At 32.1% G+C, this 25,175-nt stretch overlaps 1 protein-coding gene across 2 annotated transcripts; it reads right to left on the bottom strand.

Annotated features, from left to right (window-relative positions):
- Window positions 1-510: 510 nt before the first annotated feature.
- Window positions 511-14,487, bottom strand: LOC143049888 (uncharacterized). Of its 2 annotated transcripts, none has more exons than XM_076223653.1 (3): window positions 14,284-14,487; window positions 3,202-3,483; window positions 511-1,747 (listed from the first exon to the last, which is right to left on the bottom strand). In XM_076223653.1, the coding sequence occupies exons 1-3, from the start codon at window positions 14,410-14,412 to the stop codon at window positions 740-742; spliced, it is 1,419 nt and encodes a 472-aa protein (XP_076079768.1). In that variant the 5' UTR covers window positions 14,413-14,487; the 3' UTR covers window positions 511-739. The 2 variants fall into 2 exon arrangements, with proteins under 2 accessions (XP_076079768.1, XP_076079769.1); XM_076223654.1 differs by lacking the exon at window positions 14,284-14,487 and adding an exon at window positions 5,924-6,028.
- Window positions 14,488-25,175: the final 10,688 nt, after the last annotated feature.

Genomic DNA, 25,175 nt, shown 5'->3' on the forward strand with positions numbered 1-25,175 from the left:
ATCAAGGTCAGATGACACCTACACGTTGGACATGTACACCTTACGCTTCCATGCACCGAATATACTAAACCTATCGCTTATAGTATCTGAGATATGGACTTGACCACCAAAACTTAACATTGTTCACTGATCCATGAAATGAGGTCAAGGTCAAGTGAAAACTGTCTGACGGGTATGAGTACCTTGCAAGGTACGCACATACCAAATATAGTTATCCTATAACTTATAATAAGAGAGAATTTAACATTACAAAAAATCTGAACTTTTTTTTCAAGTAGTCACTGAATCATTAAAATAAGGTCAAGGACATTGGACGTGTGACTGACGGAAATTTCGTAACATGAGGCATCTATATACAAAATATGAAGCATCCAGGTCTTCCACCTTCTAAGATATAAAGCTTTTAAGAAGTTAGCTAACACCGCCGCCGTTGCCGTAGCCGCCGCCTGATCAATATCCCTTTGTCGAGCTTTCTGCAACAAAAGTTGCAGACTCGAAAAAAAAACTAGATTTACAGTATGAATATAGTTTTAATCAAAAGGTTACACAGGATGCATATATACACATTATATATAATCTCGGTAAAATATCAACCAAAATCATATATTCATATGCAAGATCATAGATGTACTTCACGAAAGAAGTGATTCATGAAAAAATGTATACAATTTGTACATTACAGCAATTGATCACACAATTTTAAAGGTGTACGATAAGTACGTAAATGGCAGAAATACATTTAAATATGATTTGCATCATTGTTTATAGTGTTCAGTGGCGTTTCGAGCAGCCTTCGACGACATCTTTTAACAGCAGGCCTTCTCAAACTCTCATTTATCTTCTGAATTACCGTATCTCGAAAGTAGTCCTCCTTTTGGCATTCAGGATAAAACATGGTGGTGTAATTGCTTACTACCGTCTTTGTGTTTGGGCTTAACCCCCTTTTCCCGTTCACACCACCTCCGTTCCAGTTATATAGTTGTCTTAGGTTCTCTGGACCAAAAAGGTGTGGTTTCAATTCTCTTATAACAAGTGCGGCGAAGTTTCCTGCAGACTGTGACTTCCCTTTCAGCGTTAACAACCTGTCTTGGTCAATTACCATTCCAGCTGGATGGGCAATGGTATGTGTTGCTTCACTTCCATCGTCACTGTCTGCTGGTGGTGCAGACCAGGGTGTCTCCTGCCTTCTTCCTCTCCTAGACTCTTCATGGTGAATGTCATGTTTGGCCTCTAGAGTCTTAAGTCTGTTGTCGATGTCTGTTACTTTCATGTTTAATCGTGTGACCCCTCTCAAGATAGTGTCGAGGACATGAAACACCCTGTGGTCATCAGGAAAGATCGATCGATGGTTTACTGATGGTGTTGCTGGTGATGGTGGTTGTGGTGATTGTAAGTGAGGTTGTTGGTGCACTATTATTTGTGGTGATGTTGGGGGTGATAGTGGCCTTGGTCTAGATGTGGAATTTGTTGTTGGTCTAGAAGTGGGATTTGTTGTCGGCCCTGAGGTTGTTGGTCTAGGGGTGGGATTTGTTGTAGGCCCTGAGGTTGTTGGTCTAGAGTTGGAATTTGTTGTCGGCCCTGATGTTGTTGGTCTAGAGGTGGGATTTGTTGTCGGCCCTGAGGTTGTTGGTCTCGAGGTGGAATTTGTTGGACTTAGGGATACGGTTGTTGGTCCCGGTATTGATGATTGTGGTGTAGTTGGAGGCATTCCCCTTGACAAAACTTTGGCTAATGGTTTTGTTGATTTCTGAAATATAATAAATTTTTATTTAGATTTTGTTTTTACAATGCCAACGTTAAACAGATTCTATAACCGTTCGTTATGTGTAAAGAGAGAAAAAAAAAGAAAGATCAAAACTGTTATATACTTAAAGAACAACTATCAATATTTTACCGAATACCAGTACATTTAGGTTTCGACATAGGGGTGTCACCTTTTAATCGGAAACAAAAGTCTGAGAACTCGTCAAATTAATTTTCGCTAATTTTAAATTACTTGAATAAAGAGGGTATCTACGCTGTACGGGTTTATTGGCGGATCCAGGACTTTTCATAATGGGTGCACTTGATGCATTGAGAGGATGTCCGCTACAGTCGTGCTTCGGATTTTTTCCCCCAAAAACAATAAATGTTTGTGAGAAATTCCATATATTATTTTTAAATAGGTGACCCCCAGCCCCTCCCCCCCCCCCTACCCCGCTCCAGACATATACATGCAGCGGTTTACGATGTCATATTGCATGTAAATATATTATTATATTATTCTGAAATATACACAAAACGTAAAAGTGAATGACTGCATGGTATTTTTTTTATTATTTATATGTCACCATAACTCAAAAGATAAACAAAAACATAAATCAGTGAAACTGATTGGTCGGAGGCGGGTTATTTGGAAGGGGCATAACTCTGAATAAAAATATATAAAAGTTGCGTATTAAACAAGACGTACCCCCTCTGCGCTCCCTATCGACTCTGGTACACGTTTTTAAATAATATTGATATCTTACTATGTCGAACAGACAACGAACAACTATAGTTTTAATTGTGTTGCTTATTGACTGTGATTATAATTATCAAAATTAAACAAAATCCAGAAATACACGATTTTCTATTTTGTATAAAATCCAATGACGTAAAAACCACATATCTCTTTATTGGTACGGTATCTTTTTGTAATAAGAAATCTTTACTAAAATTAGTCGGCTTTTGCTGTACGCAGAAAACAGATCTGAAGCCTTACGTTAAGCCTTTTTCAACTGATTTTTATATAGTTCTATCTTAAGTTGTACTGTTATACCACTGTCCCATGTAAGGGGAGGGTTGGGATCCAGCTTACATGTTTAACCCCGCGACATTATGTATGTGTGTGTCTGTCCCAAGTCAGGAGCCTGTAATTCAGTGGTTGTCGTTTGTTTCTGTGTTAAATATTTATTTGTTTTTCATTTATTTTTTCATATAAATAAGACCGTTAGTTTTCTCGTTTGAATTGTTTAACGTTGTCATTTCGGGGCCTTTTATAGCTGACTATGCGGTATGGGCTTTGCTCATTGTTGAAGGCCGTACGGTGACCTATAATTGTTTAAAATGTCTGTGTCATTTTGGTCTCTTGTGGAGAACTGTCTCATTGGCAATCATACCACATATTCTTTCTTTATACTAAATCAGCAATCGCAGTTTAATTAAATTGGTAAAATTTACCTTTGATGTTGGTTTGGGTTTTGGTATTTTTGTTGACCTTTTCCCTTTGGCAGGACGTCTGATGATTGGAAGGCTAGGGGAACCTGGAAGAGGAATCTCTATAGATTCGGCTGGAGATGGGGGTGGTGTTGGTGATCTAGGCGTTGGCTCTGGTGATGTTTGGCATTCTCTCTCGTTTTTCTGCAGCATCATCTCATTTTCTGTCCCAGACCCAATAACTAGGGCAGTGCCAATTTGTTTCCTATTGCCATACTGCACCTCATAGAGAACCATGTGCTGAATCTGAAATTATTTAAAATGAATTATGAAGTTAAATATCTATGGGCTTCTATAATATAATATTAACATACTAATATAATGTTTTTTAGGGGAGAGTGTGTAGTACGCGTTAGGTTTTTTTTTTTTTTTTTTATTAATTTTTTGGCGGGTTATCTCGATACTATAGGGATACAACTTTGCACACGACATACAGATTAGTCTTTATTTATCAATCTTTCACAGATATTAGAAGCACGTCATGGTTTGAATATATTAGGACCAATTTTAGGACCGTTTTGATAAACAGGCCCAGTACATTCGATTTTTTTTTAATGAGTAGTAATATACCGTTGCAATTAATGTACAATTTTCCTACATGTACATGTATAATAAACGAATTTAGTAATTATTGTCATTATTGGCTGGGAATATACATATCCATCCATTGTTAAGCTGCATATTCCCGTGCACTTATTACGTATACGACTTTCCGTCCTGATTGCGCATGAGATTTTTGCCACAACACGTTAATCAACCAACAAATTAAATTTGTCTATTAGAAAAATACTCAATTATGATGAAATATAGAAACTGAGAGTAAAAAGGAGATATATTCATTATTCAGACTTTATTTAATTCCATCAAGGCTTTCTAACTGATCCGTATGCAAAATGGCTTGTTTACTCAAGTTAAGATTTGTTCCGAACGGACGGATTTTTCAACACTTTCAACGATGAATTACGTTACAAAACGGAACCTTCAGTATAAGAATGTTTAGTAGTAGACAAAAGTGGACAACGCTTTCGAAAGGGGGTTTTGATCCATGAGAAAGCCACATCTTATTTTAAATTTGATCTGTAATTTCATTTACCGTTTTCAAAAGAAATAAATTGAATGGAAAATTTTACGACTTTGTGGAGATTTCTCAATTGGTTTTGAATATAACATAGTTGAAACAATACGGTTTTTTTTATGTTTTTTTTTGCAAAACCATATATGTTTATTATTTTTCAAATGAAACCGTCTGTATTTGTTTACCGAGTAAACTTGTACATGTATGTGTTTATTTGACTTTAATAAACTACCATCGCTAATCACCGTGACACGACTCTAATCAACACGCTAATTGGTAAAGAATAAAATCGTCGGTCGTGGATAAATAATACCATGTAACGGCGCTAGCCTGGGGTCCTGGCTAATCTTGTCAGTGACGCGCAGCTAGATTGGGTCGGATGCCAGGCTAGTAACGGCGCGTCATGATAATGGGAAATTGAGTTTTGTTTTCTATTTTTAAGTATCTTTCTCCTTTAGAAAATGTGTCTATAAAACTATGCAAAAAATTGTTCGAATCACTAGTTAAACCTATTCTCATGTATAATTCTGAATTTTGGTATATGAATTTTTATGAAAAAATAATAAGAGCTGAAAGACGAGCACAAATTAAAGACATGAGTAAATTTGATGTTCTAGCAATGATTGATACATTGTAGTAGCCAAGTGGAGAAGACACATTTAAAATTTTGCAAATATATACTGGGGATTAGTAAACAATCTGTCAATATAGCTGCAAGAGCAGGACTAGCTCAGTATTCCATATATGTCTTTATTAAAGTCAATCATTGAAGTACTTAGCAAGAATTTCTTGTGATGAAAATAACCCTTTATTAGAACTAAAAGATAGCTTTGGAAATATTTTCTTTGAAAAATTAAAATTAACTAATGACACCAGTAAGATAAAGACAGAATATGAAATAGACAAATACATTTCTAAAAATATTTTTGAAAATAGAAAATTATTATGTAAAAAGCGAGTAAGTGACCATTTCTTGGAAATAGAGAGGGTAGATATAAAAGAATTCAAACAGAAAATAGAATATGTCAACATTGTAATATAAATGCGGTTAAAGATGAAACCCACTTTTTCTTAAAATGTAAAATTAATTAATCAGCTTGAAAATGATATAAATAATATATGTCCAGAATACTTTAAATTGTCTGAAACAGATATATTGCAATTAATTCTATCTTCATTTGATATTATGCAGCTTACTGTTCCGTTCATTAAAAAGTCATTTATATATGATGTTTAATATGTTAATTTTTCCATTTTGTATATTGTATTGTATTGTTTGTATTTGCCTTCAACCCCTAGGTGTAGAAATGTGCATTTCATAGATAAAAAAAAAAGATAATTCTATCCAATTCTTTATTACTCTAAGCACAGACATTATGCTTATCAGTGCAATAAATACAAATACATTTCTAATATGACAACATGGCATACTACATCAGAGAAGCAAATAAACATCAAGAATTGACAAATAACAGTTTGGTCCTATGATTAAGTGCATTTATCAAGAGTTTACACAAATTACGCAAATCTTTTATATTTCAGTGCTGAGGAGTTGCACTAATTTGAACGACAATGGACATCTATAATAATAAGGTTTCATAAACTGCCTACTTAAGTCTCTATAGCATCTGAGACTACTATAACACAGAGATTGGTCACTACCGATTTATCGTGTAGTGTGAGTCTCCACTTTTTCAGCTACGTTAATATAACGTAGTTTCGTATTTAACCGTAGTTTCGTATTTAACAGTAGCAGACGACATATATCACCACCTAATCACCGAGACTATTCATTGTCTATATCAGTATCGGATATTATTAAAAGTAAATTATAAAAAAAAAAAAAAAAATTAGAGGGAAAAGGAAAATAATTTATTAATATCTTTGTTATCACTATTCATATCTATATATATATTTTTTAATCAGTTTATAGTTCGTTAATAAATTGTAATTATGCGGCGAAAATGCAAATGTAATTAATCTTATCCATCTTAAGGTTAGGTACATTGTTTTGCTACAGGTCCGTTAATTGTATCTAATATACAAATATTTTACCTGTAAGGACAGGTAGTGTCAATAGCATGGGAGATGAATTTGTTTCACAGCTGGGTGCCTAGAATACACGACTGAGTCTCGTTAATTGCAATAAACTTGTATTCCGTATACGTGTAAGGTATTTTCACAGCTGAGTATCAAAGATACATATTTGCAGCAATCCTTGTGGTTTGATTCGGGAGGTATGGAAGGGGTTTTACAAGGTAAAAAAAGTAAAGAATGTAGAAAAATGATCGTCAAATAAAGATTAGAGAAGAGAAAATAATAAGTGTAAAAATTGAAAGAGAAGAGAAAAATGGAATAGAAATTATAGGAAACAAAGAACCCCCGACCCGACCCTCATTCAGATTATCCAACGCTAATTTTATTTTTCAAACCATATTTTTTTTTCGGTTTTAAGATTCTTTATTTCTCAAACACCATTAAGTTACAATGGTACAACGACGTTCATCAGCTTCCCCTTTCTTAATTCTTTTTTTTAATTTCAATCTGATAATTAGGTGGTGAGGTTTTTTCACTTCACAATGTCCTCTAAAAGTGACTTCTTATCTTGGGATGACCAGGGCCGTAAATTACATAGAGGCATGTAGGCAGTTGCCTCCTATTGCGGGCTGACAAAAAAAAATGGAGAGAAAAAAACACTGAAAAGAAAAAAATAGTTAAAATCATGCATTATTTTTATAGCACTGGTTGTAAGTTAATACAATAAGGTGGTTAATCATAATGACACGAAGGTGTGTTCAATATTTGGATCTGAACGGTCGGTACCCAACTCAACTCCTTTGCACACATAAAATTTTCCCACCAAATACTATTGCATTTGCATACATAGAAGTGACAATGTTGGCAATATTGAATGCATAGAAGTGCTAAAAAGATGGGATTCGTCCAGTCAGAAAAATCACCTTAGAATTTGACAAAGCCAGAATAAAACGTTTTGGTGTATACAAACATTGTTACGTTTTTAATTTGAACTTGATAGATAAAATCATGAGTTATTGCGGCAATGGACATTTGAGCGCATTGACAGGACATTTGAGCGAAAAAAAAGGACGTTTGAGCGCCAAAGTATAGGACATTTGAGCGCCTAAATTTTAGGACATTTGAGCGACATTTGAGCGAAAACAAGTCTTGGATAGAGAATTGTCACGTAAGAATAATTATACCAGTTTGTTCATCATTAAACTGCACAAAATTTTCAAATTTATTTGACTGAATATTAATCTTCTTTAATGATTGGTGTGTTTCCTCTCTAGATTTAGGAAGTGCAGGGTGAGATTTACGCCTCTTTCTATATATAGCCTTTGAAACGCTGCCAATGTCTTCAGACTTTAGATTTGCTTCATCCATGTTCTGTAACTCTGTACGGATAATTTTTGAAGGACGTTGAGCAATATCATCATCCGCTTTTTTTTTTGATCGTACCCGCAGCAAGTGACGTTCATTGTCACGATCACTGGTATCATGGTTATGAGTATTTTTCTGTTGAATTATAACGGTTCCGGTACAATCCGTCCTCAGTCTTGCTTTGCAACCTTTTGCCTGAAAAATATTGAAAGGACAAATACAATTGAAGTGTTTAAATGCTTTTTCATTTGCTATTGCAAGACATAAAAATAAGATGTAGTATGAAATGAAATGAAATGAAATTCATAACATGTTTAGAATGGGAACACCACAGACATTTATGTGTTTAGCTTCTAAACATTTTCCTAAACATGTTTAGGCTCTAAGCACAATTTTTACAGTGTATTGTATGAATATTGTAAAGTGCCTAGAAAATCAACCTAACAATGTTATATAGGTTACAGTACGACCTTCAACATGGAGCCTTGATACCTAACCCTATATGTGGTAGCTTATATTCAAATGTGTTAAAAAATTAATCTAAAGGAGGTATAAGATAGACATATAATGATATAGATATAAATCAAAATTAAAAGAAGTTATGGAAGTTGAAGCGTAACAGACGAACAATTAGTTTACATTAACATTAAATTTGTAAAAAAAGGTACTTACTGTACATCTCCAGGATATTTCTTCTCCTTTTAGTGTTTTGTCCACTCTATATCGGAAACTGTCACAAACAAGGCTTCTTTTTCCCTTATTAGTCTCGGTCAAAATAATATCCATTTTAACACGTACATGTATTATTAGTATTAAGATTTCAAGTGCCAAGGGACATTTCACTTAATAGATATATATATAAGAATTTTAGAACAAAGAAAATTTGCATAGCCAATGAATTATAGTAGAATTGATTGGTAAATAGAGATCAACTTAGGATTTCACTTACATAAACCAGCCAGAACCGGTCGAATTACTCGGGTGTGAAATAAAATAAAAAATATTTATAACTAAATTTAAGGGAAAATTTCGCTCAAATGTCCTGTCTGAAAACTCAGGTAAGGTTAATATCCCGGCGCTCAAATGTCCTATGAAGTCGGCGCTCAAATGACCCTATGTGCTTTTTTCTTTTTCGCTCAAATGTCCTATGCCCGAGTTATTGAGTATGCATTTTCATTTTAAGGTTTGAAAATTGTGTCTTTGAAACGAAGTCAAAATTGGTTCGATTTGGACAGCCAAATAAGCGGATAAACCACAAAAAATGACCAAAATACGAAACCACGTAGCTGAAAAAGTGGAGACTCACATTACACGATAAATCTTTTTTTTTTTAAGTTTTATCTTGATGAATGAGGTTATCAAGAATGTGTATATATGTACACATCATTCTAATTCATACATTAAATTAAGATAGTAAATAAATAAATAAATATAAATATTTATAGTAGAGTTCTGCCCGATAATCAATAGCTGACTGTCAGTGGCAAATATTTCTGACATTGGGTAACCGAAAATTAGCTACATCGAGTGGGGTAGGTTCTGTGTTTACAAAAGTTTTATAGTTGAAAAGTGCATGATCTCAAGAAACTAACTTTCCATTTAAATGTGTATATATATATATGTATATTTAAGTCTAGAGAATTATTCTTTTTTTCATTTGACAGGTCCTTACACTGCAAAAACAGTGTTTATATCCTAAATTCTAATCTAAGCACTTTTTCTGTGTACATTTTGAAACACGTTTAGCATCTAAACATGTTTAGATTTTAACAAGTGTTTAGATTTCAACAATTATTAAAATGTTAGATGTTTAGAAATATATGGTGTTTAGACCTTAGAACGGTTAGGCTACTAGTACTTTGATTTCACAGGAACTACTTGGGGTACAGCACTACAGGTTGAAAAGTGCACTGTCATGACTGTATTGCAGAATATACAATACACGTGTACATTTTTGCTTAAATGACCTTGCAATGATTTATACCATAATTTTATTTGTCAATATAGGACATTGTATATTTTTTTATATAAATAAGGCCGTTATAGTAGTCTCAGATAGCATTCACATTGTAAAACAAAATGGAATTCATCTTCAGTAATATTCAAAGTACAAAGAGTACACTTTCGATCTAACCTGAGACTACTATAACGTTGTTTTCACGTTACAGTTTGTACGCCAATGTCACTAAAACTCGCCCGATTCGGACTAAGACCTGGGATAAATTGCCTCAGGGTGTACTGGGGTACTACAGGGTGTTAAATGAACTTATAATATAGTAGTCTCAGATCTAACTTATTTACTCAATGATAACGGCCTACTTCAACAAATAAATCATGTGAAAACTCTAAGCCGAGTTAATTACACTCTAAAATTCATGTTTAGTTAGATTATATTGTAAACAAAATTTATTAACAATTAACACTTAGATGAAATGTTCATTTGATAAAACCTTAAATAACTTCTCAAATATTGAATAAACTTGAATAAAAACAAAGAACTTAAGATCAAACTTAAGATCAAACAATAAATTATCTATAGAATGCATACAAACTCTCACTAAAACATCTATGACAGTTCCTGTTTTAATTATATTACAAATCAAATACGAGAATTTGAGTGGAAGAAGTTGACCGTGTATATTTGAGTTAAAAAAAAAAAAAAGAAACTATTCTCGTTTTTGTAATAGAAATTCGGAGTTACATATTAAGTTAAGTCATTGATATAAGAAAATATATAACAAAAAAAATTGTTACTAGTATTCTGCATTTTCATTGGTTTACTATTGGCGTGCGACTTTTTGTGTAAACCAATGATAACGGGAAGACCGCCCACAGATTAGGTTTGACCAATCAGATTTGGAGTTTAATTAAAGGAGTGTCTGTTTAAAGACAAATGAATTGAAATAGAAAATTCCTAAAATTCCCAGAATCGCTTTTTTGTATGTTAATTTATTGACCTTGGAGAAAGCATCGGATTTTATTTTTTAATTCTTAAACCTAAATACACGAAAAGAAAAAGATATCTAATTTCTGTACAATTTTCCTTTCATTTATTAAAGAGGTTAGCCATTTTTCTCCAAAAAGTACTTTCTGAATCTTCATTTACAGAGTTAAGAGTTTCTTTATGAAATACATGCAGAATTATTGCGATTTGTACTGTATTCATGAATACCTATGGTTATTTCATTATACATATGTGTCGTTTGGTTGCTGTCTCATTGACGAATAAACCACATCTCCTTTATTTTTATATGTTATATTCAAAGACAAATTTTAATATAAAACTTCCCATTTGTATACAATGCATTGAAATTTCAACCCGCTAAGACAAGGAATGTCGTAAAAGCGCTATTGACAAGTTGAGCGTATCAAATTAATTACATGTATATATACGAACGGTCGTTCAAGGTCAGACATGATTACACATGTGTACTTAACTATTACACTAGTTAGTTTAAATCTGTTTTGCTAAAAGAATTAACATTTCTAAAATACGGATTTTCCCTTTGTGATTTATCCGATATTTACAAAAAAAAAAACATATTAACTTAATACTTTTATTTGAACAAAATTAGAAATTATTTCATAATATGATTCTGGATTGAGAAAACTCAATATATTACAAAGTTACGTGTCTTAGCATAAAATGCCGGAAGAATAACTGACTAGAACTGTATATCTAATGTTTAATTATGTCGTTTGGTTGCTGTCTTGTGTATGCATAAACCACATCTCTCTTATATTCACATTAAACATTCACGGACACATTTTAATATAAAAAAAATCTAATTCGAAATGAATTATCACATGAATACGTATGGTCTTGAATTTCAAAAGTCGGACTTGGTTATCACAAGGATTTATATATTAATCTAAACAAATCCGTGGTTATAGTCAACAGTTACAATGAATAATTTTATACTAAATTTTTTTTAAAAGCAAAATACGGATTTCCCATATTGACTTAGTTATATCAAATGTTTTAATTTCCAATTCTCTAAAATATTACCCCAGTGTGAAAAAACAAAATATCAACTTTAGATATTCTTACAAATTTAAAGATTTCCAAAGTACAGATATTCACTTCGTTTAATCAATTGTTTTAATTTCAATACCAAAAAAAAAGAAGAAAATTCTCTTTAAAATATCAAAAGATATTAAACAATTAAATATCAACCGGAAATATTCTTATAAATTTTGAGAATCTGTATTGTATACTGGAGGAATAATTGGAACGGTATATATATCTATAGTTTAATTATGTCGTTTGGTTGCTGTCTCGTTAAAGGGACCAATAATGGTTTTCAAGGTGGGACGTGGTTAAATTTAATAGTTGCAATGTGTATTTAGAAAATTATGTTTCTCTATAAAAAAAAAAAAAAAAAAGCAATGAAAGAAAACTATAGATATAAACTTTACGAGTTTCTTAATGAAATTCCGGTATATAATTGCAATTGAGGATGCATATCTTTCTTCTGTTTAATTTGTGTCGCTTAGTTTTTGTCTCATTGACGTAAAAAACCTTATCTCCATTCGATTTTGTTGCATTTAAGTACATATTTTTATAGACAGTGTACGTTAAAAAATATCCCTTTACATAATTACAAAGATTTCAGTTGTGAGGATTACAAATTTTGCATGACTAACTCTATAGACTAACGTGATATCCGTGTTATTTTTCTTTACTGTTTTACTCTGATTCTCTCTCAATTCAATCAATTAAAAACAAATGTAAGATATGATTAGAACGTTCAAACTAAGACGCGTCAGTGCTCTTAAATGATCTTAAGTCCATCCCAAAATCGGTCTTAATGTGTGTCTTCAAACGAAGGGATACTTAATTCCGAGAACACCACACCTGGTTATGACAAACTCAAAATGTTTGGGGACATATTTTAGATTTTTAAAACGTTCCAAAAAAAAAAAAAAACTTATGCAAGCATTTACAGAAGTTCAAATGTTCTTATTATAAAATTTAAGCTTGAAATACATTTTTATCGCTTTTCAGTGTTATTCTTTTACCCAGGCTAAGAACTATCGCGAAAACTATCATTTCTTTTAAGAAAATGAAACGAGTAAAATTAAGCTTATGATAAAGGCAGTGTCAGCGTCATGCGGGTACGCGTGGCATAATTGGACTTCGTAGGGTACGCGTAACCGCCTAATATTCATATATTATCGGATGGAGATAAAATTGTGTATTAAACCGGTAATTTATCACAATAAGTGAAACAAAAATATAATTCACAGAGATTTTAAGATATGAGATGTCAACATTTCGACTTTAAAAACCATCAGTAATCCGATTTTATTTTTACTACGTCCCTAATACGCTTTCGTAGAAACGATCCAGGGTGGTGTTCTCGAAGCTATCTTAGGACTAGGACGTGTCCTAAGTCCATCTTATGGCAGGTATTTTTCCTAAGTCGTGTTCTCGAAGCTCTCCTAATTTACGATATATCGCAGTTTTCGTCCTAACTTTAGGACACCTAATTAGGTGTCTTAGGATCATCCTATCTTCATCCTAACATAATAAATTTTGGATTTCGCTTTTTGTTCATTTTTTACCTGAAGATTAACATGAAAATGAAACGCACCATCGGTTTTGACTCGTATATAAAGAAATAAGGCATGATTTTAAACTTTGAACTTCGTTTTTACGATTACACTACCAACTCAATTCTCATTTCAAAACAAGTTGTTTTCCAGTTTAAATTACAATCCTTTTTGATATAATTTTAGTATTACATTTAAAATTATGGATTTAATTCTTTAATTGTAATTATAAAATCCGTAAACAATTTTATTAATTGGTTTGGTCATTAATAAATGTTTTCTCAAAAAATAAAATTGACGATTTAAAATTTCTAGACTTAGGATATGTTTATGACGTCCTAACATAAGATACGTCTGAGATAGCTTCGAGACACAACTTAAGAGTGTCCTAAATTGATCCTAAGTCCACCCTAAAATTGGTCTTATCTATGACCTAGGAAGAATCTTAGGAAACTTTCGAGAACACTACCCCTGGTTAGTTTTTGAATATTTTTCTTTAAATGTTAACTATAATTATAGATTATCTATGCATTTATATAACAAGTTATTTATTCAAATAAATTAGTTCATCATATATAACCGTGACTTGATTTTCATTTTAAATTTTAAATATGAAGACCTGAAACGGAATTAGCAAGCAATTAATCCGGCGTTCTGAATGATTTTTAATCGTTTCAGATATTTTAAAATGTTCGTTTCTGTTTCGAATTTTATTTACATGTATTCAGTATAATTTAATTATTCAGTATAATCTTATTCTTTTCACGTGCATTTACATTTAATTTCTATTTTTCTTACTAATACATTAAATACAGATTAAAACATATTATTTGCCACTATATTAACTGAATTCACAAAGTCGGGAAATAACCGACAGTTTATTATAAAATAGGTTGCGGGTACGCGTAGCCTACGGAAGTCAATTCGGCTACGCGTATCCGCATGTCGGTACGCGCAGACACTGCCTATAATGAATAACATGTTAATATAATATAAGCAAAAATTGTACATACCTTATCATCACTCTTGAAGAAACTTCTGCTTCTGACTTGGTAAGTGTTGCATGCTATATATTTCACAAGGTAGTGTGTTGGTGCTTTAGTCGTTAGGCTGAGGACACGAGATCTTGGTAACACGGACATTTTTAACAATGATAAATCAAATAAAATTGTTGATCTTATAAAGTACACAGGTTGTCATACATGATATGACAGTTCCATCCGGAGATAAAATAAAACAAAACATTTTAAAAGGATTACTATTTTTGAATACCTTGCTTATTTGAAGGTCCCTGTCAGTGTGATGATATGATAATTGGGGTATACCGTCGCTGTCAAATGCAAAAAATATGGCTTTTTGTTTCGGTGGGAACAACACCTGTCTGCATTGGAGTAATTGAATATATGTACATTTGTACAAATAAAAAAGAGATATAGAGCAGTATGCATATATAGAAAAAAAAATCCACCCGAAAAAAATTAGTATTTTTAAAATAAATGATAATGACTTTAGTTGAAAAATATGAATTGGATATAATAAAGAATGTAAGATTTTATAAGATCCAATTCCTACATTTGATTACAGATTTTTTATAGTTAAAAATGTACATATATAATTGAAACATTTAAAATTTATTTTGAGATTATTTTTTTTTAATTGGGGGATTCTAGTTGAAATGGATTACAGACTTCACTTAAACAGGCACATACATGTACATGTAATTAGCAATTGATAATTTTAATAAAGATGAAAAAATTAAACAGGAGGAAGAAAGACATAGTAACGGTCTTCTTTTCTCAAATGTAAAAAATTCCAATACACGTATCATATTTGTATAGGATTTTGAAGCTTGTGTTCTCATGTTTTTACAAACCGGACTTGAAATTAATTATATATCTGAAATTAAGCTCTAGACCTAAAACGGCCTATTCTTATATGCATACTCTGTCATCCACGTGTTGAAATAAACCACGATCTTGCTATGCAGATTTCTTTTGACATGACTTTAAATGGTTACGAAACTACGTTTAATATGTATATACATATGTATACGAAATTTAGATATAAAAAGGAGACAAATCAGACATCAATCCATCAGATCCGAAATAAGGAGATGTGGCATTATTTTAAATAGTTTCACAGAGTCATATTACATGTGTACGGCCTTCAACAATGATAACATAATTGTGTCAAACTGCAATTTGAAATATTCTGTGACTTTGAGTAAAAAAATTAATCGCACCTTATTTTTTATTATGTTTGTGCCTTGCTTTGCGCAGATTAGTTTCTCTATATGCATACAGTTTAACTTGCCTCCTCAAGATTGGTCACATACACGAAATTAACAAAATGATGCTGACAAGATGCATTATAATACATGTATGAAGAAAAGTACAAGACCTGCTGTACATACTATAGTAAAACGAATCATGCTAGTGTCATGTTTTCTCACAAAAGAAATAAAACCATAAAATCTAAATCATCTAAATCATCTTTATTCAAATAGGTATATTTAACTTTCTGTAAACATTACAACTGCCATTCCTCGTCGACAACCATTGCAATAACCTCATTTGTGTGGACATTGTAGAATTATTAATATAGCTGCAATGTTGGTGCAAGGTTAAGTACATGTATCTATTATTGTTGAGTGTTCGTCCTGAATATGTATAATAAATTACGCACTGGAAAATAGTCCATCAGGAACCAAAAAAAGTAGAAAACTAGTTGCACAATTCAAACCCCAAAAACAACAATCGTCAGGTTTTAATAAAATTACGTATACATGACCAAGCATGTAACTTGAAAAATTGAAATAGGCTTATTCAAGAAAAAACAAAGAGAAAATAGAGCGTGTAAAGCACGCAAAATAGATGATGAGGAACACTTAAATCCTTCATCAGCAAACCAGTAGTAATACTAGAAATATATGTTAAATGAAGTTGAAATTATCATCTCAATTTTAATAAACTTGACTCTAAATCTAAATTGAAAACTGTTTTAGTTCATAAAGAATACATTTTGTCTAGTGGTGTGGCTGACTGAATAAAGCAATCCAGTGAGTTGCGAAAGTAAGGTCCATTTTGGTAAATTATCTATGTACTAATATATTATTGATATTAACTTTACTTGTTTAGAACGTTTCCCAACGTATTGTACACATGTTGTATATTTCTTGTGTACAAATCTATAAAGTTTGCATTTTAACCTGTCTGCGTTATTTTGATATAAAGTTGTAAATTAAACTTGTACCTGTATGAAATATTTGCTACTGGACGTTAAAAAAGCTACAGTCAATCAATTATTCCAATATTAAGTGTTGTTTCAATTAAATTCATTTAAGAGCGGTACACTTATGCAATAGACAATCTAACCCAATTGTAACATCGCAATTGAAATCACAAAATCGTTCATTACTATATCTGATGATCGAATCACACACAGCTCAATGACTGCATATACAAACAACGCTAATATCTTGTGTGATTTATTACCTGTCAATTACATGAGAAAAAATAGTGAAGAATATTGACAACCGATGTTTTAACAAGAATTTGATTTTTACACTGGAACATATATATAAGCGTCAGTCAGTGATCTTTTCTTTCATTTTTGTATTCTTTTAAAGTTCATAGTATTTTTATTTGTCCTTCTGAAAATAACGAAATGAGGTCGAAAAAAAAGAAATTTCACGGCATAATGTTTATATAATAAGCAATATTTAATTTCGGGAATTAACAAGGTTTTTCCATGACTTTTTATGTTCGGGTTGAATCAGTTGTAAGTGACAAATGGAGCATATTTTAAGATTAAACGAATATTGTGAGCAGCTGATGGCTTATAAGCACGTGGCAATAACCGCCTTCTAAGAGCACATGTTATTCTATTGAAATTAATCAGGTGTCATCTTGGTTTATTGTATCTACACGGCAATCAGTATTTACGACAACAATTTTAAAATGGCAAATTCACATAATTTCAATTTAAGTTAACTCATTGGTGTCAAATCAATACAAACTGATCTCTAAACAAAACATTAGGCTAAGGCTTCCTTATTCGCGTACAAAACAATGCAAAAAATTTCACAGTTTTATTATCAGATAAATTACTCCATCATATACAAAGTGTAACAAGTGCATATCAATACATTTACAAATCAATAAACATATGGCAACCAATGTGCCGTTATATAACGTTCATGGATCGACCCCCGCCCACCCGATCTCCCGTGGACAGCAGTGGGCGTGGATTCCACGCTATACCGTGGACCAGTCGGTGGGCGTGGACCACAGATGTCCACCCAATGCACACGACATACCGTGGACAAGTGGACACGTGGGCGAGCGTGGACCGAAATGTCCACCCAATGCACACGCCCACCGTGGGCACGTGGAAATGACAAAGTCCACGTGGGCTGTAGTGTATCTTGGGTTAAGGAGAAAAAGGGAAGCATTTCCATTGACAATCCATCCAATAATATAAATATATGCGTCCTTATTTTCTTATTTAAAGATAAACAAAATGCAATAGACCCACGATCTGTAATGTTATCAGCTTGACAAATAATCAACAACAAATGGTGGCTTTTTTTGTTGAATTAAATTACTTAAAATTTTGTAAGAGACGTCAAATCTCGAAATACATTCGCGTGAAGCGTGGTGATATAGTTGTCGTCAAGGGATTTAAAACACATTTTAAAGATTATTTCTTGCATTAGATTAGTGATATACATAGAATCAAACATGTGTGTCAAGAGAAAAATAAGAAACAAGATGTGAAGTACAGATATTTGAAATATTGCATACATAAAAATAGTTATCAAAAGTACCAGGATTATAATTTAGTACGCCAGGCGCGCGTTTCGTCTACATAAGACTCATCAGTGACGCTCATATCAAAATATTTATAAAGCCAAACAAGTACAAAGTTGAAGAGCATTGAGGATCCAAAATTCCAAAAAGTTGTGCCAAATACGGCTAAGGTAATCTATGCCTGGGATAAGAAAATCCTTAGTTTTACGAATAATTCAAAGTTTTGTAAACAGGAAATTTATAAAAATGACAACATTATTGATATTCATGTCAACACCGAATTGTTGACTACTGGGCAAACATATCTAATACAGAAAACACTATTTCCTCTTTGGACAGTAAAAAATTAACACATGATGGCAATTTTATGTTTTGTAAATAAATATTCTAGGAACTGTGCGAAATACGGCTAGTGCAGTGAAAAGTTGTTGGAAGAAATAGTTTAATGTTTAGATTTATTTAATATTGTATACGATACTTTATAAACATTAACAGATAGATGATGAAAAATTATGTTAAAACAAAATACTTACTACCATATTGGAGTTTTTATCGAGAACGATATGTTTACCCGCAGTGGCATCAAATTATAAGTTTTGAATTGATTACAGTCAAATGAATATTTCATGATCGTTTAAGCCTTAGAAACTCGTGTCTTCAGTATCAAATACGACAAGTGAAAGAGGTAATATTGGACTATAATTGCTTGCCAAACTAATTCACATTGTATTTACGAACACTTTGACAAATGTTCGTCCCCGAGGGTATCACCAACCCAGTAGTCAACACTTCGGTGTTGACATGAATATCAATAATGTGGTCATTTTTATAAATTTCCTGTTTACAACACTTTGATTTTTTCGAAAGACTAAGGATTTACTTATCCCAGGCATAGATGACCTTAGCCGTATTTGGCACAACTTTTTGGAATTTTGAATCGTTATTGCTCTTCAGCTTTGTATTTGTTTGGCTTTATAAATGTTTTGATATGAGCGTCACTGATGAGTCTTATGAAGACGAAATGCGCATCTGGCGTACAAAATTATAATCCTGGTATCTTTGATAACTAATAAAACAATTGTTGAGCTTTATTTAACAATGTTCGTTTTGATTTTATAAAAATTACGGACTAATCCACAATTAGAGACTTTTCGTTATATATCGATATTTGCAGATACCTGTTTTATATTTACTCGGAATTCGTTTGATTTCAATTGAAATAAAACAAAAAAAGATGAACGTTACATGCAAATAGCCCGAAGTACAATTTTTTATCGAAGAGATATAGCGTTGCATTAACTATGGTAAATCCCTTTCAAAATAATTTCTGTTTGTAATTTTCCTGGGATTTTGAAAATTTTGTATTTTTACTTGTTTTTGTACAGTTTTTGTTCTCATTTTGTGTTGTTATACCATATGTTAACAGGTTGGCGAGTATTTGCTAAACGGGTTATAATATCCAATTTGAAATATTATATGCAAAAAGCGATATACTTGTTATGTGCAAGAACCTAATAGTTGTTTAATCAAAGCTAAATATTGCAGTTGCTGACAGAATGGCTTATTAACAGTAGTACTTCACATCTAGTACCTGCATTTCCCATATTTGTATGATTTTGTAGACATTTTTTCTAATTTACAATTAAAGCAGTCTAGAGGATTGTCTCGTAATCCCCTGTTTAGACGAATAATAAAAAAAAAGTTGTAATTGACCATGATGCATAAATTAAACGATTTGAATTACCAAGTAAACTCATTAACATGGTCAGGAGACTTGAACAGATATATTTTTTTCCACCAATCAGAGGAGATAAAAAATGGACGGTATATTATGCCTTCAAACAGGTAAAGAGTGATGTCGAAAGTATCCGAGATGGATATTTTTTATTTAATCTCCTTATACCATGTACACCATGTAAACATAATTTAAAACTGATATCCAAAATACTGGTTAGCATTGATCCAAGAAACAAAGGAAAGAGTACTCAACGTCAAGACGTCTCTCTACTGCAGCTGTTGGAGATGTAAGTATTGACCTAAAATTGTGATTTGACCCAGCTTTTGTATACCATTTTGCCTATAAGATCGGTCCTTCCAACATTATTTTGTTATACATCCTATGGTAAAATGATGTTAAGAAACATTTTAATATTTTTCCAGATTAATTAATATATAGGTGAAAGTATATGAATCAATAAAAAAAGATAAAATGTAGAAAAAAAAGAGTTGTAGAAAGCGCATATTGTAATGAACTGAAATATGTCACTTTTTCTCAGGTCAATAACATTTTTCATTCAAGAATTGTCCCCTGTGTAAAAATCGAAATATAGCGTGACAAACAGAGCCAATCAGAGGAAGAAACTACCACAAATTTGGAGGACTAACTTCTCAAATAATAACTTCGAGGGAGTAGGTTGGGGTCTCATTCCAATTACAGAGAAATAAATCTAAATCTTGAATTTCTACGAAAGCAATATGTTGGTATCAGCATGAGGATATAATTTAATACCTTAATTCTGAATTCATGACAATTTTACTAGCTAAATAAAAGAAATAATGTCTTTTCACCTGTAGAGCATTTAAATGACTGCTTAAATGAATGTCCATGAACAAATTTTATCAAATAGAAAATAATGGTTAACTTCTATATTAAAACGTGTTTTTCATAGGTCCTCTTTAATTAGAAAATATAATTGTTTATTGATTTATTGGGCAGGTAATGCATGACGTGTTTTTTTAACGTTTCTTTTTGTTGTAACGAATTAACGATACATATGAATGTAAAGTTTGCATAAAATCTATCCAATATTACAGACGAGTTTTTCGAGTGAAATTATATTCGATTTAATAGATTAACATTCACTTCGCAAATAATTCGAAATGTTAATTACTTATTTCAAATTAAATGATCGTTTTGAGCACAAAGTCACATCATTTCATTCTTTCGCACTACAAAGTCTCTATCAAATTGTTTCTTGGTCTTAGAAGTTCACGGAAACTATGGACAAGAAGATAATTTGTATGCATATAGACCAAATACATACAAGTTGGTTGATCAATTCTAACGTGACTGTGTCAATTTGGTTTACATTTTTTGTCCTATCTTTCTATAGGGATGTTTGAGGAGTCTAAGTCCTATCTTTCTATAGGGATGTTTGACGTGTCTAAGTCCTATCTTTCTATGTGGATGTTTGACGTGTCTAAGTCCTATTTTCTATAGGGATGTTTGACGTGTCTATGTCCTATGTTTCTATAAAGATGTTTGACGTGTCTATAGGGATGTTTGACGTGTCTAACTCCTATCTTTCTATAGGGATGTTTGACGTGTCTAAGTCCTATCTTTCTATGGGGGTGTTTGACGTGTCTAAGTGCTATCTTTCTATAGGGATTTCTGACGTGTCTTAGTCCTATCTTTCTATAGGGATGTTTGACGTGTCTAAGTCCTATCTTTCTATAGAAATGTTAGACGTGTCTAAGTCCTATCTTTCTATGGAAATGTTTGACGTGTCTAAGTCCTATCTTTTTATAGGGATGTTTGACGTGAATAAGTCCAATCTTTCTATAGGGATGTTTGACGTGTCTAAGTCCTATCTTTCTATAGGGATGTTTGACGTGTCTAAGTCCTATCTTTCTATAGGGATGTTTGACGTGTCTAAGTCCTATCTTTCTATAGGGATGTTTGACTCTCTAAGTCGATGCCAAATCTTCATTTTATTGACTGATGATTTACTGTCGATTTTTTTATTAAATAGGTACAGGAATATATCTTGATAAAAAAAAATCACCAAAATACTGAACTCTGAGGAAAATTTAAAACGGAAATTCCCTAATCAAATGGTAAAATCAAAGGATAAAACACATGAAAGGAATGGACAACAACTGTCATATTCCTGACTTGATACAGGCATTTTCAAATGTAGAAAATGGTGGAGTTACCCCGGTTGTACAGATTTTAATTGATTTAAATTGATCAACCAACTTATATGTGTTTAAGTTACAGGTTCGATGTTCGTACGATATATTCCGTGAAGGTTTCTAAACAACGATTGTTTTAATGTCACAGTAATCGGTTTGACAACTATTTTGACGTAAACTTTAAAAGAGGGACGAAAGATACCAGAGGGACTGTCAAACTCATCAATCGAAAACAAACTGACAACGCCATGGCTAAAAAGGAAAAAAGACAAACATAATACAGATGACACAACAACCAAAAAATAAAAAAAGATGACTCATTAGCATAGTCGATGATGAATACATGAAGACTGGTCAGGACCATCGTCGGTTAAATTTTATTGACCAACACCACAGATATAAGGAATTCACCGACATTGTGTTTTGGTGTTGTAATACCACTAAATCTTAGTACGTCACTCCGCTTGCATACGAAAAAGGGTCGACAAAATATGCACATGAATTTGACAGTTGTAGGACAATAATCCTACAACCTACATTTCAATGCAGTAAAACATTTTTGAGTCATAAACCTATATCTGTGGTGTTTCAAAAAGCACCATTCTATTTAATTGTTGTTTTTATGGAATATTTTGGAAACTTGAGGTTATATGGTTAATAAAGCTTGTACACAGGAAAAAAGGGGTGGAAATTGGATTGGTTAACTTCGAGTGATGATTATTATCTTATATGCAATGAAATGTTATGTAAAATTTTGTCTGTACTTTTTTCATATGCTGATATGATTAAAGAAAACATTGAAATACTTTTAGATTAGAAATAGATAGAATTTGAAGTTTCAGTCGCAAAAAGTAATTTCACATAAAATGATATCAAAATAAAAATGTATGGTTAAACGCAACAGCTAACAAGCCATACATGATGACAACCCTTCAATTTCGGCATGCGTAACTCTTCTACAAAAATGACGATAAGACAACATTTTTTGGGAGTAATATTGCCTGTCTCAACTAATCGTTTCTATAATAAAACTCGAGTCTGCATCATCAGATTAAAAATGGTATCCGTCTGTCGAATAATTAGTGTCACATTGTATACAGTAGCAGGTATATCCTACTACCTATTGTTGTTTTTAGATGGAGGTATACACACTATACCTCTTCACGGAAAATAATCAAATCTTTTCAAGGTGTATTATCAGTTTACTCTCGCGATTATAAGAACCGTTATTTTTCTTTTTTATTAAAATGGTAGGAATAAGTTGTATTAAAAATAAACTGCAATGGAAATAATTTATAATCTACATTTATTGCATCATTTAATCCCCTTTACACGCGCTACGCTTACAAACAAACGACTAACCATTGGCGCTTGTATGATTATTTAAAATTCCAAATCTTATATGAATCCGATGGGCACTGAAAATCAAAAATCCTGAAAATAATTTGTTATCACTTCATATGTTGTTGAAAACTGTGATATTTAAAATATTCATCGTTCAAAAATAAATTACCACAAAATGAATACAATTATATAAATTGAACTCTATGATTCTTATAAATAAAGATCGAGGAAGTTTGCAATAAATGAATGACAACAGTAACTACGATCACAAAATGTAATTCTGAAGTTATATGCAGAAAAGGAATTGAAATATAAAATTATAAGTTTTGTGGTGCAATGAGTTGTTGTTTTTGTATTCTATATACTTACAGCCATTGAAGTGATGTCATACTTTCGAATATATTACCATCAAGTGTGGTTATTTGATTTCCCTGAAGCCACCTAAAATATATCATGTTTGCAATGTATTTTCCATCTTATTTGTCATTTATGTATAAAATAAGTATTAAGAAACTAGACGTGAGATAGGACTGTTTAAAAACTGGACAAAATATTGTACACATACTTTCAGATGCTTATTGTACAATGTCATGTGCGTTTAGAGAATGCAAAATACTTTTCGAAATTGTATAGCGTTACATGTAAATGTATTATGTTATTTTGCTAAATGTAGTTTCTCAATTTTAGAAAAACATAGTGTTTTGTTTTCTCTCTCGATGTAATGGTAAACCTTAAACAATGTACAATGCACAAATCATATTCTAACAAAACTACATTTATAAGTAACATGTTTCGAAAAATGTAGTACATAGTTTGATTTCAATATTATCTTTGGGTTTGATCTTCCATGCCCCAGTTTACCATCTGTTATAAAAAGGAACAGGGACAACTCTTAGAGGACAAGTTGTTATAAAATAGTACGTAAATCCAAAAGGTCTTATCTTTTGAGCTGTTTCAAAATCAGCATTACAGATGTTTATATTACGGTAACAATTATTTATGCGTATGTTAATGGCGTTGTCAGTTTATTTTCGATGTATTAGTTTCACTGTTCTTCTGGTATCTTTCGCCCCTCTTTAATGAATACTAGTAGTATTAGTTAATTTCGTCTTCATCATCGGCTCTTAAACTGTATAGTTAACACTTCGTATTTAAATCTTTGGCATAAGACATCATGAATATGAATAATAAGACAGTAATTGCAATCGCGGAAGATATCCGTATGACCTCCATGTCAGTCTTTACACATATATGTGTACCATATTTTACACAATATTTTCCTTTCAGTTTTGTACTGATTTGTTGGTTTGCACTAATGGTCCTTCGAACTGTGACATATACATAGCTATAGGTGTTAATTTCTGTGTCATTTGATCTCTTTTGAAGAGTTGTGTCATTGGCACTATTACCACATCTTCTTTTTTTTATATAGATATTTTGTCTCTCTTATGCAGTTGTAAATAAAACGACTTGTCAAATTGGATACCTCTGTAAAGCCAGATTTTTTTATGTAATGACTTTTGTACCTGATCACAATCGGAATTTTATTGTTATATGTCGACATATGTTGATACGTATTTTATATTTATTTGAAATAGAACAACACACATGAAAGTCACATGGAATTAGTCTAAAATTCTACATTTCAGTTGTCTTGAGAATATATAAATCTTATCGAAGACATATACAATAAGATGTTTAATGTTTTTACTCTTAAAAGGAATGGTCTCAGTTTGAAAATAATGTTGTCAATCTTCTCAACTACTATCTTGGGTTAAGGAGATACAGAGAAGCTTCCATTAACAAATTTACACCTATCAATCCAATAACATAAA

Source organism: Mytilus galloprovincialis, chromosome 10, assembly GCF_965363235.1.
Source record: "Mytilus galloprovincialis chromosome 10, xbMytGall1.hap1.1, whole genome shotgun sequence".
Taxonomy (NCBI): Eukaryota; Metazoa; Mollusca; class Bivalvia; order Mytilida; family Mytilidae; genus Mytilus; species Mytilus galloprovincialis.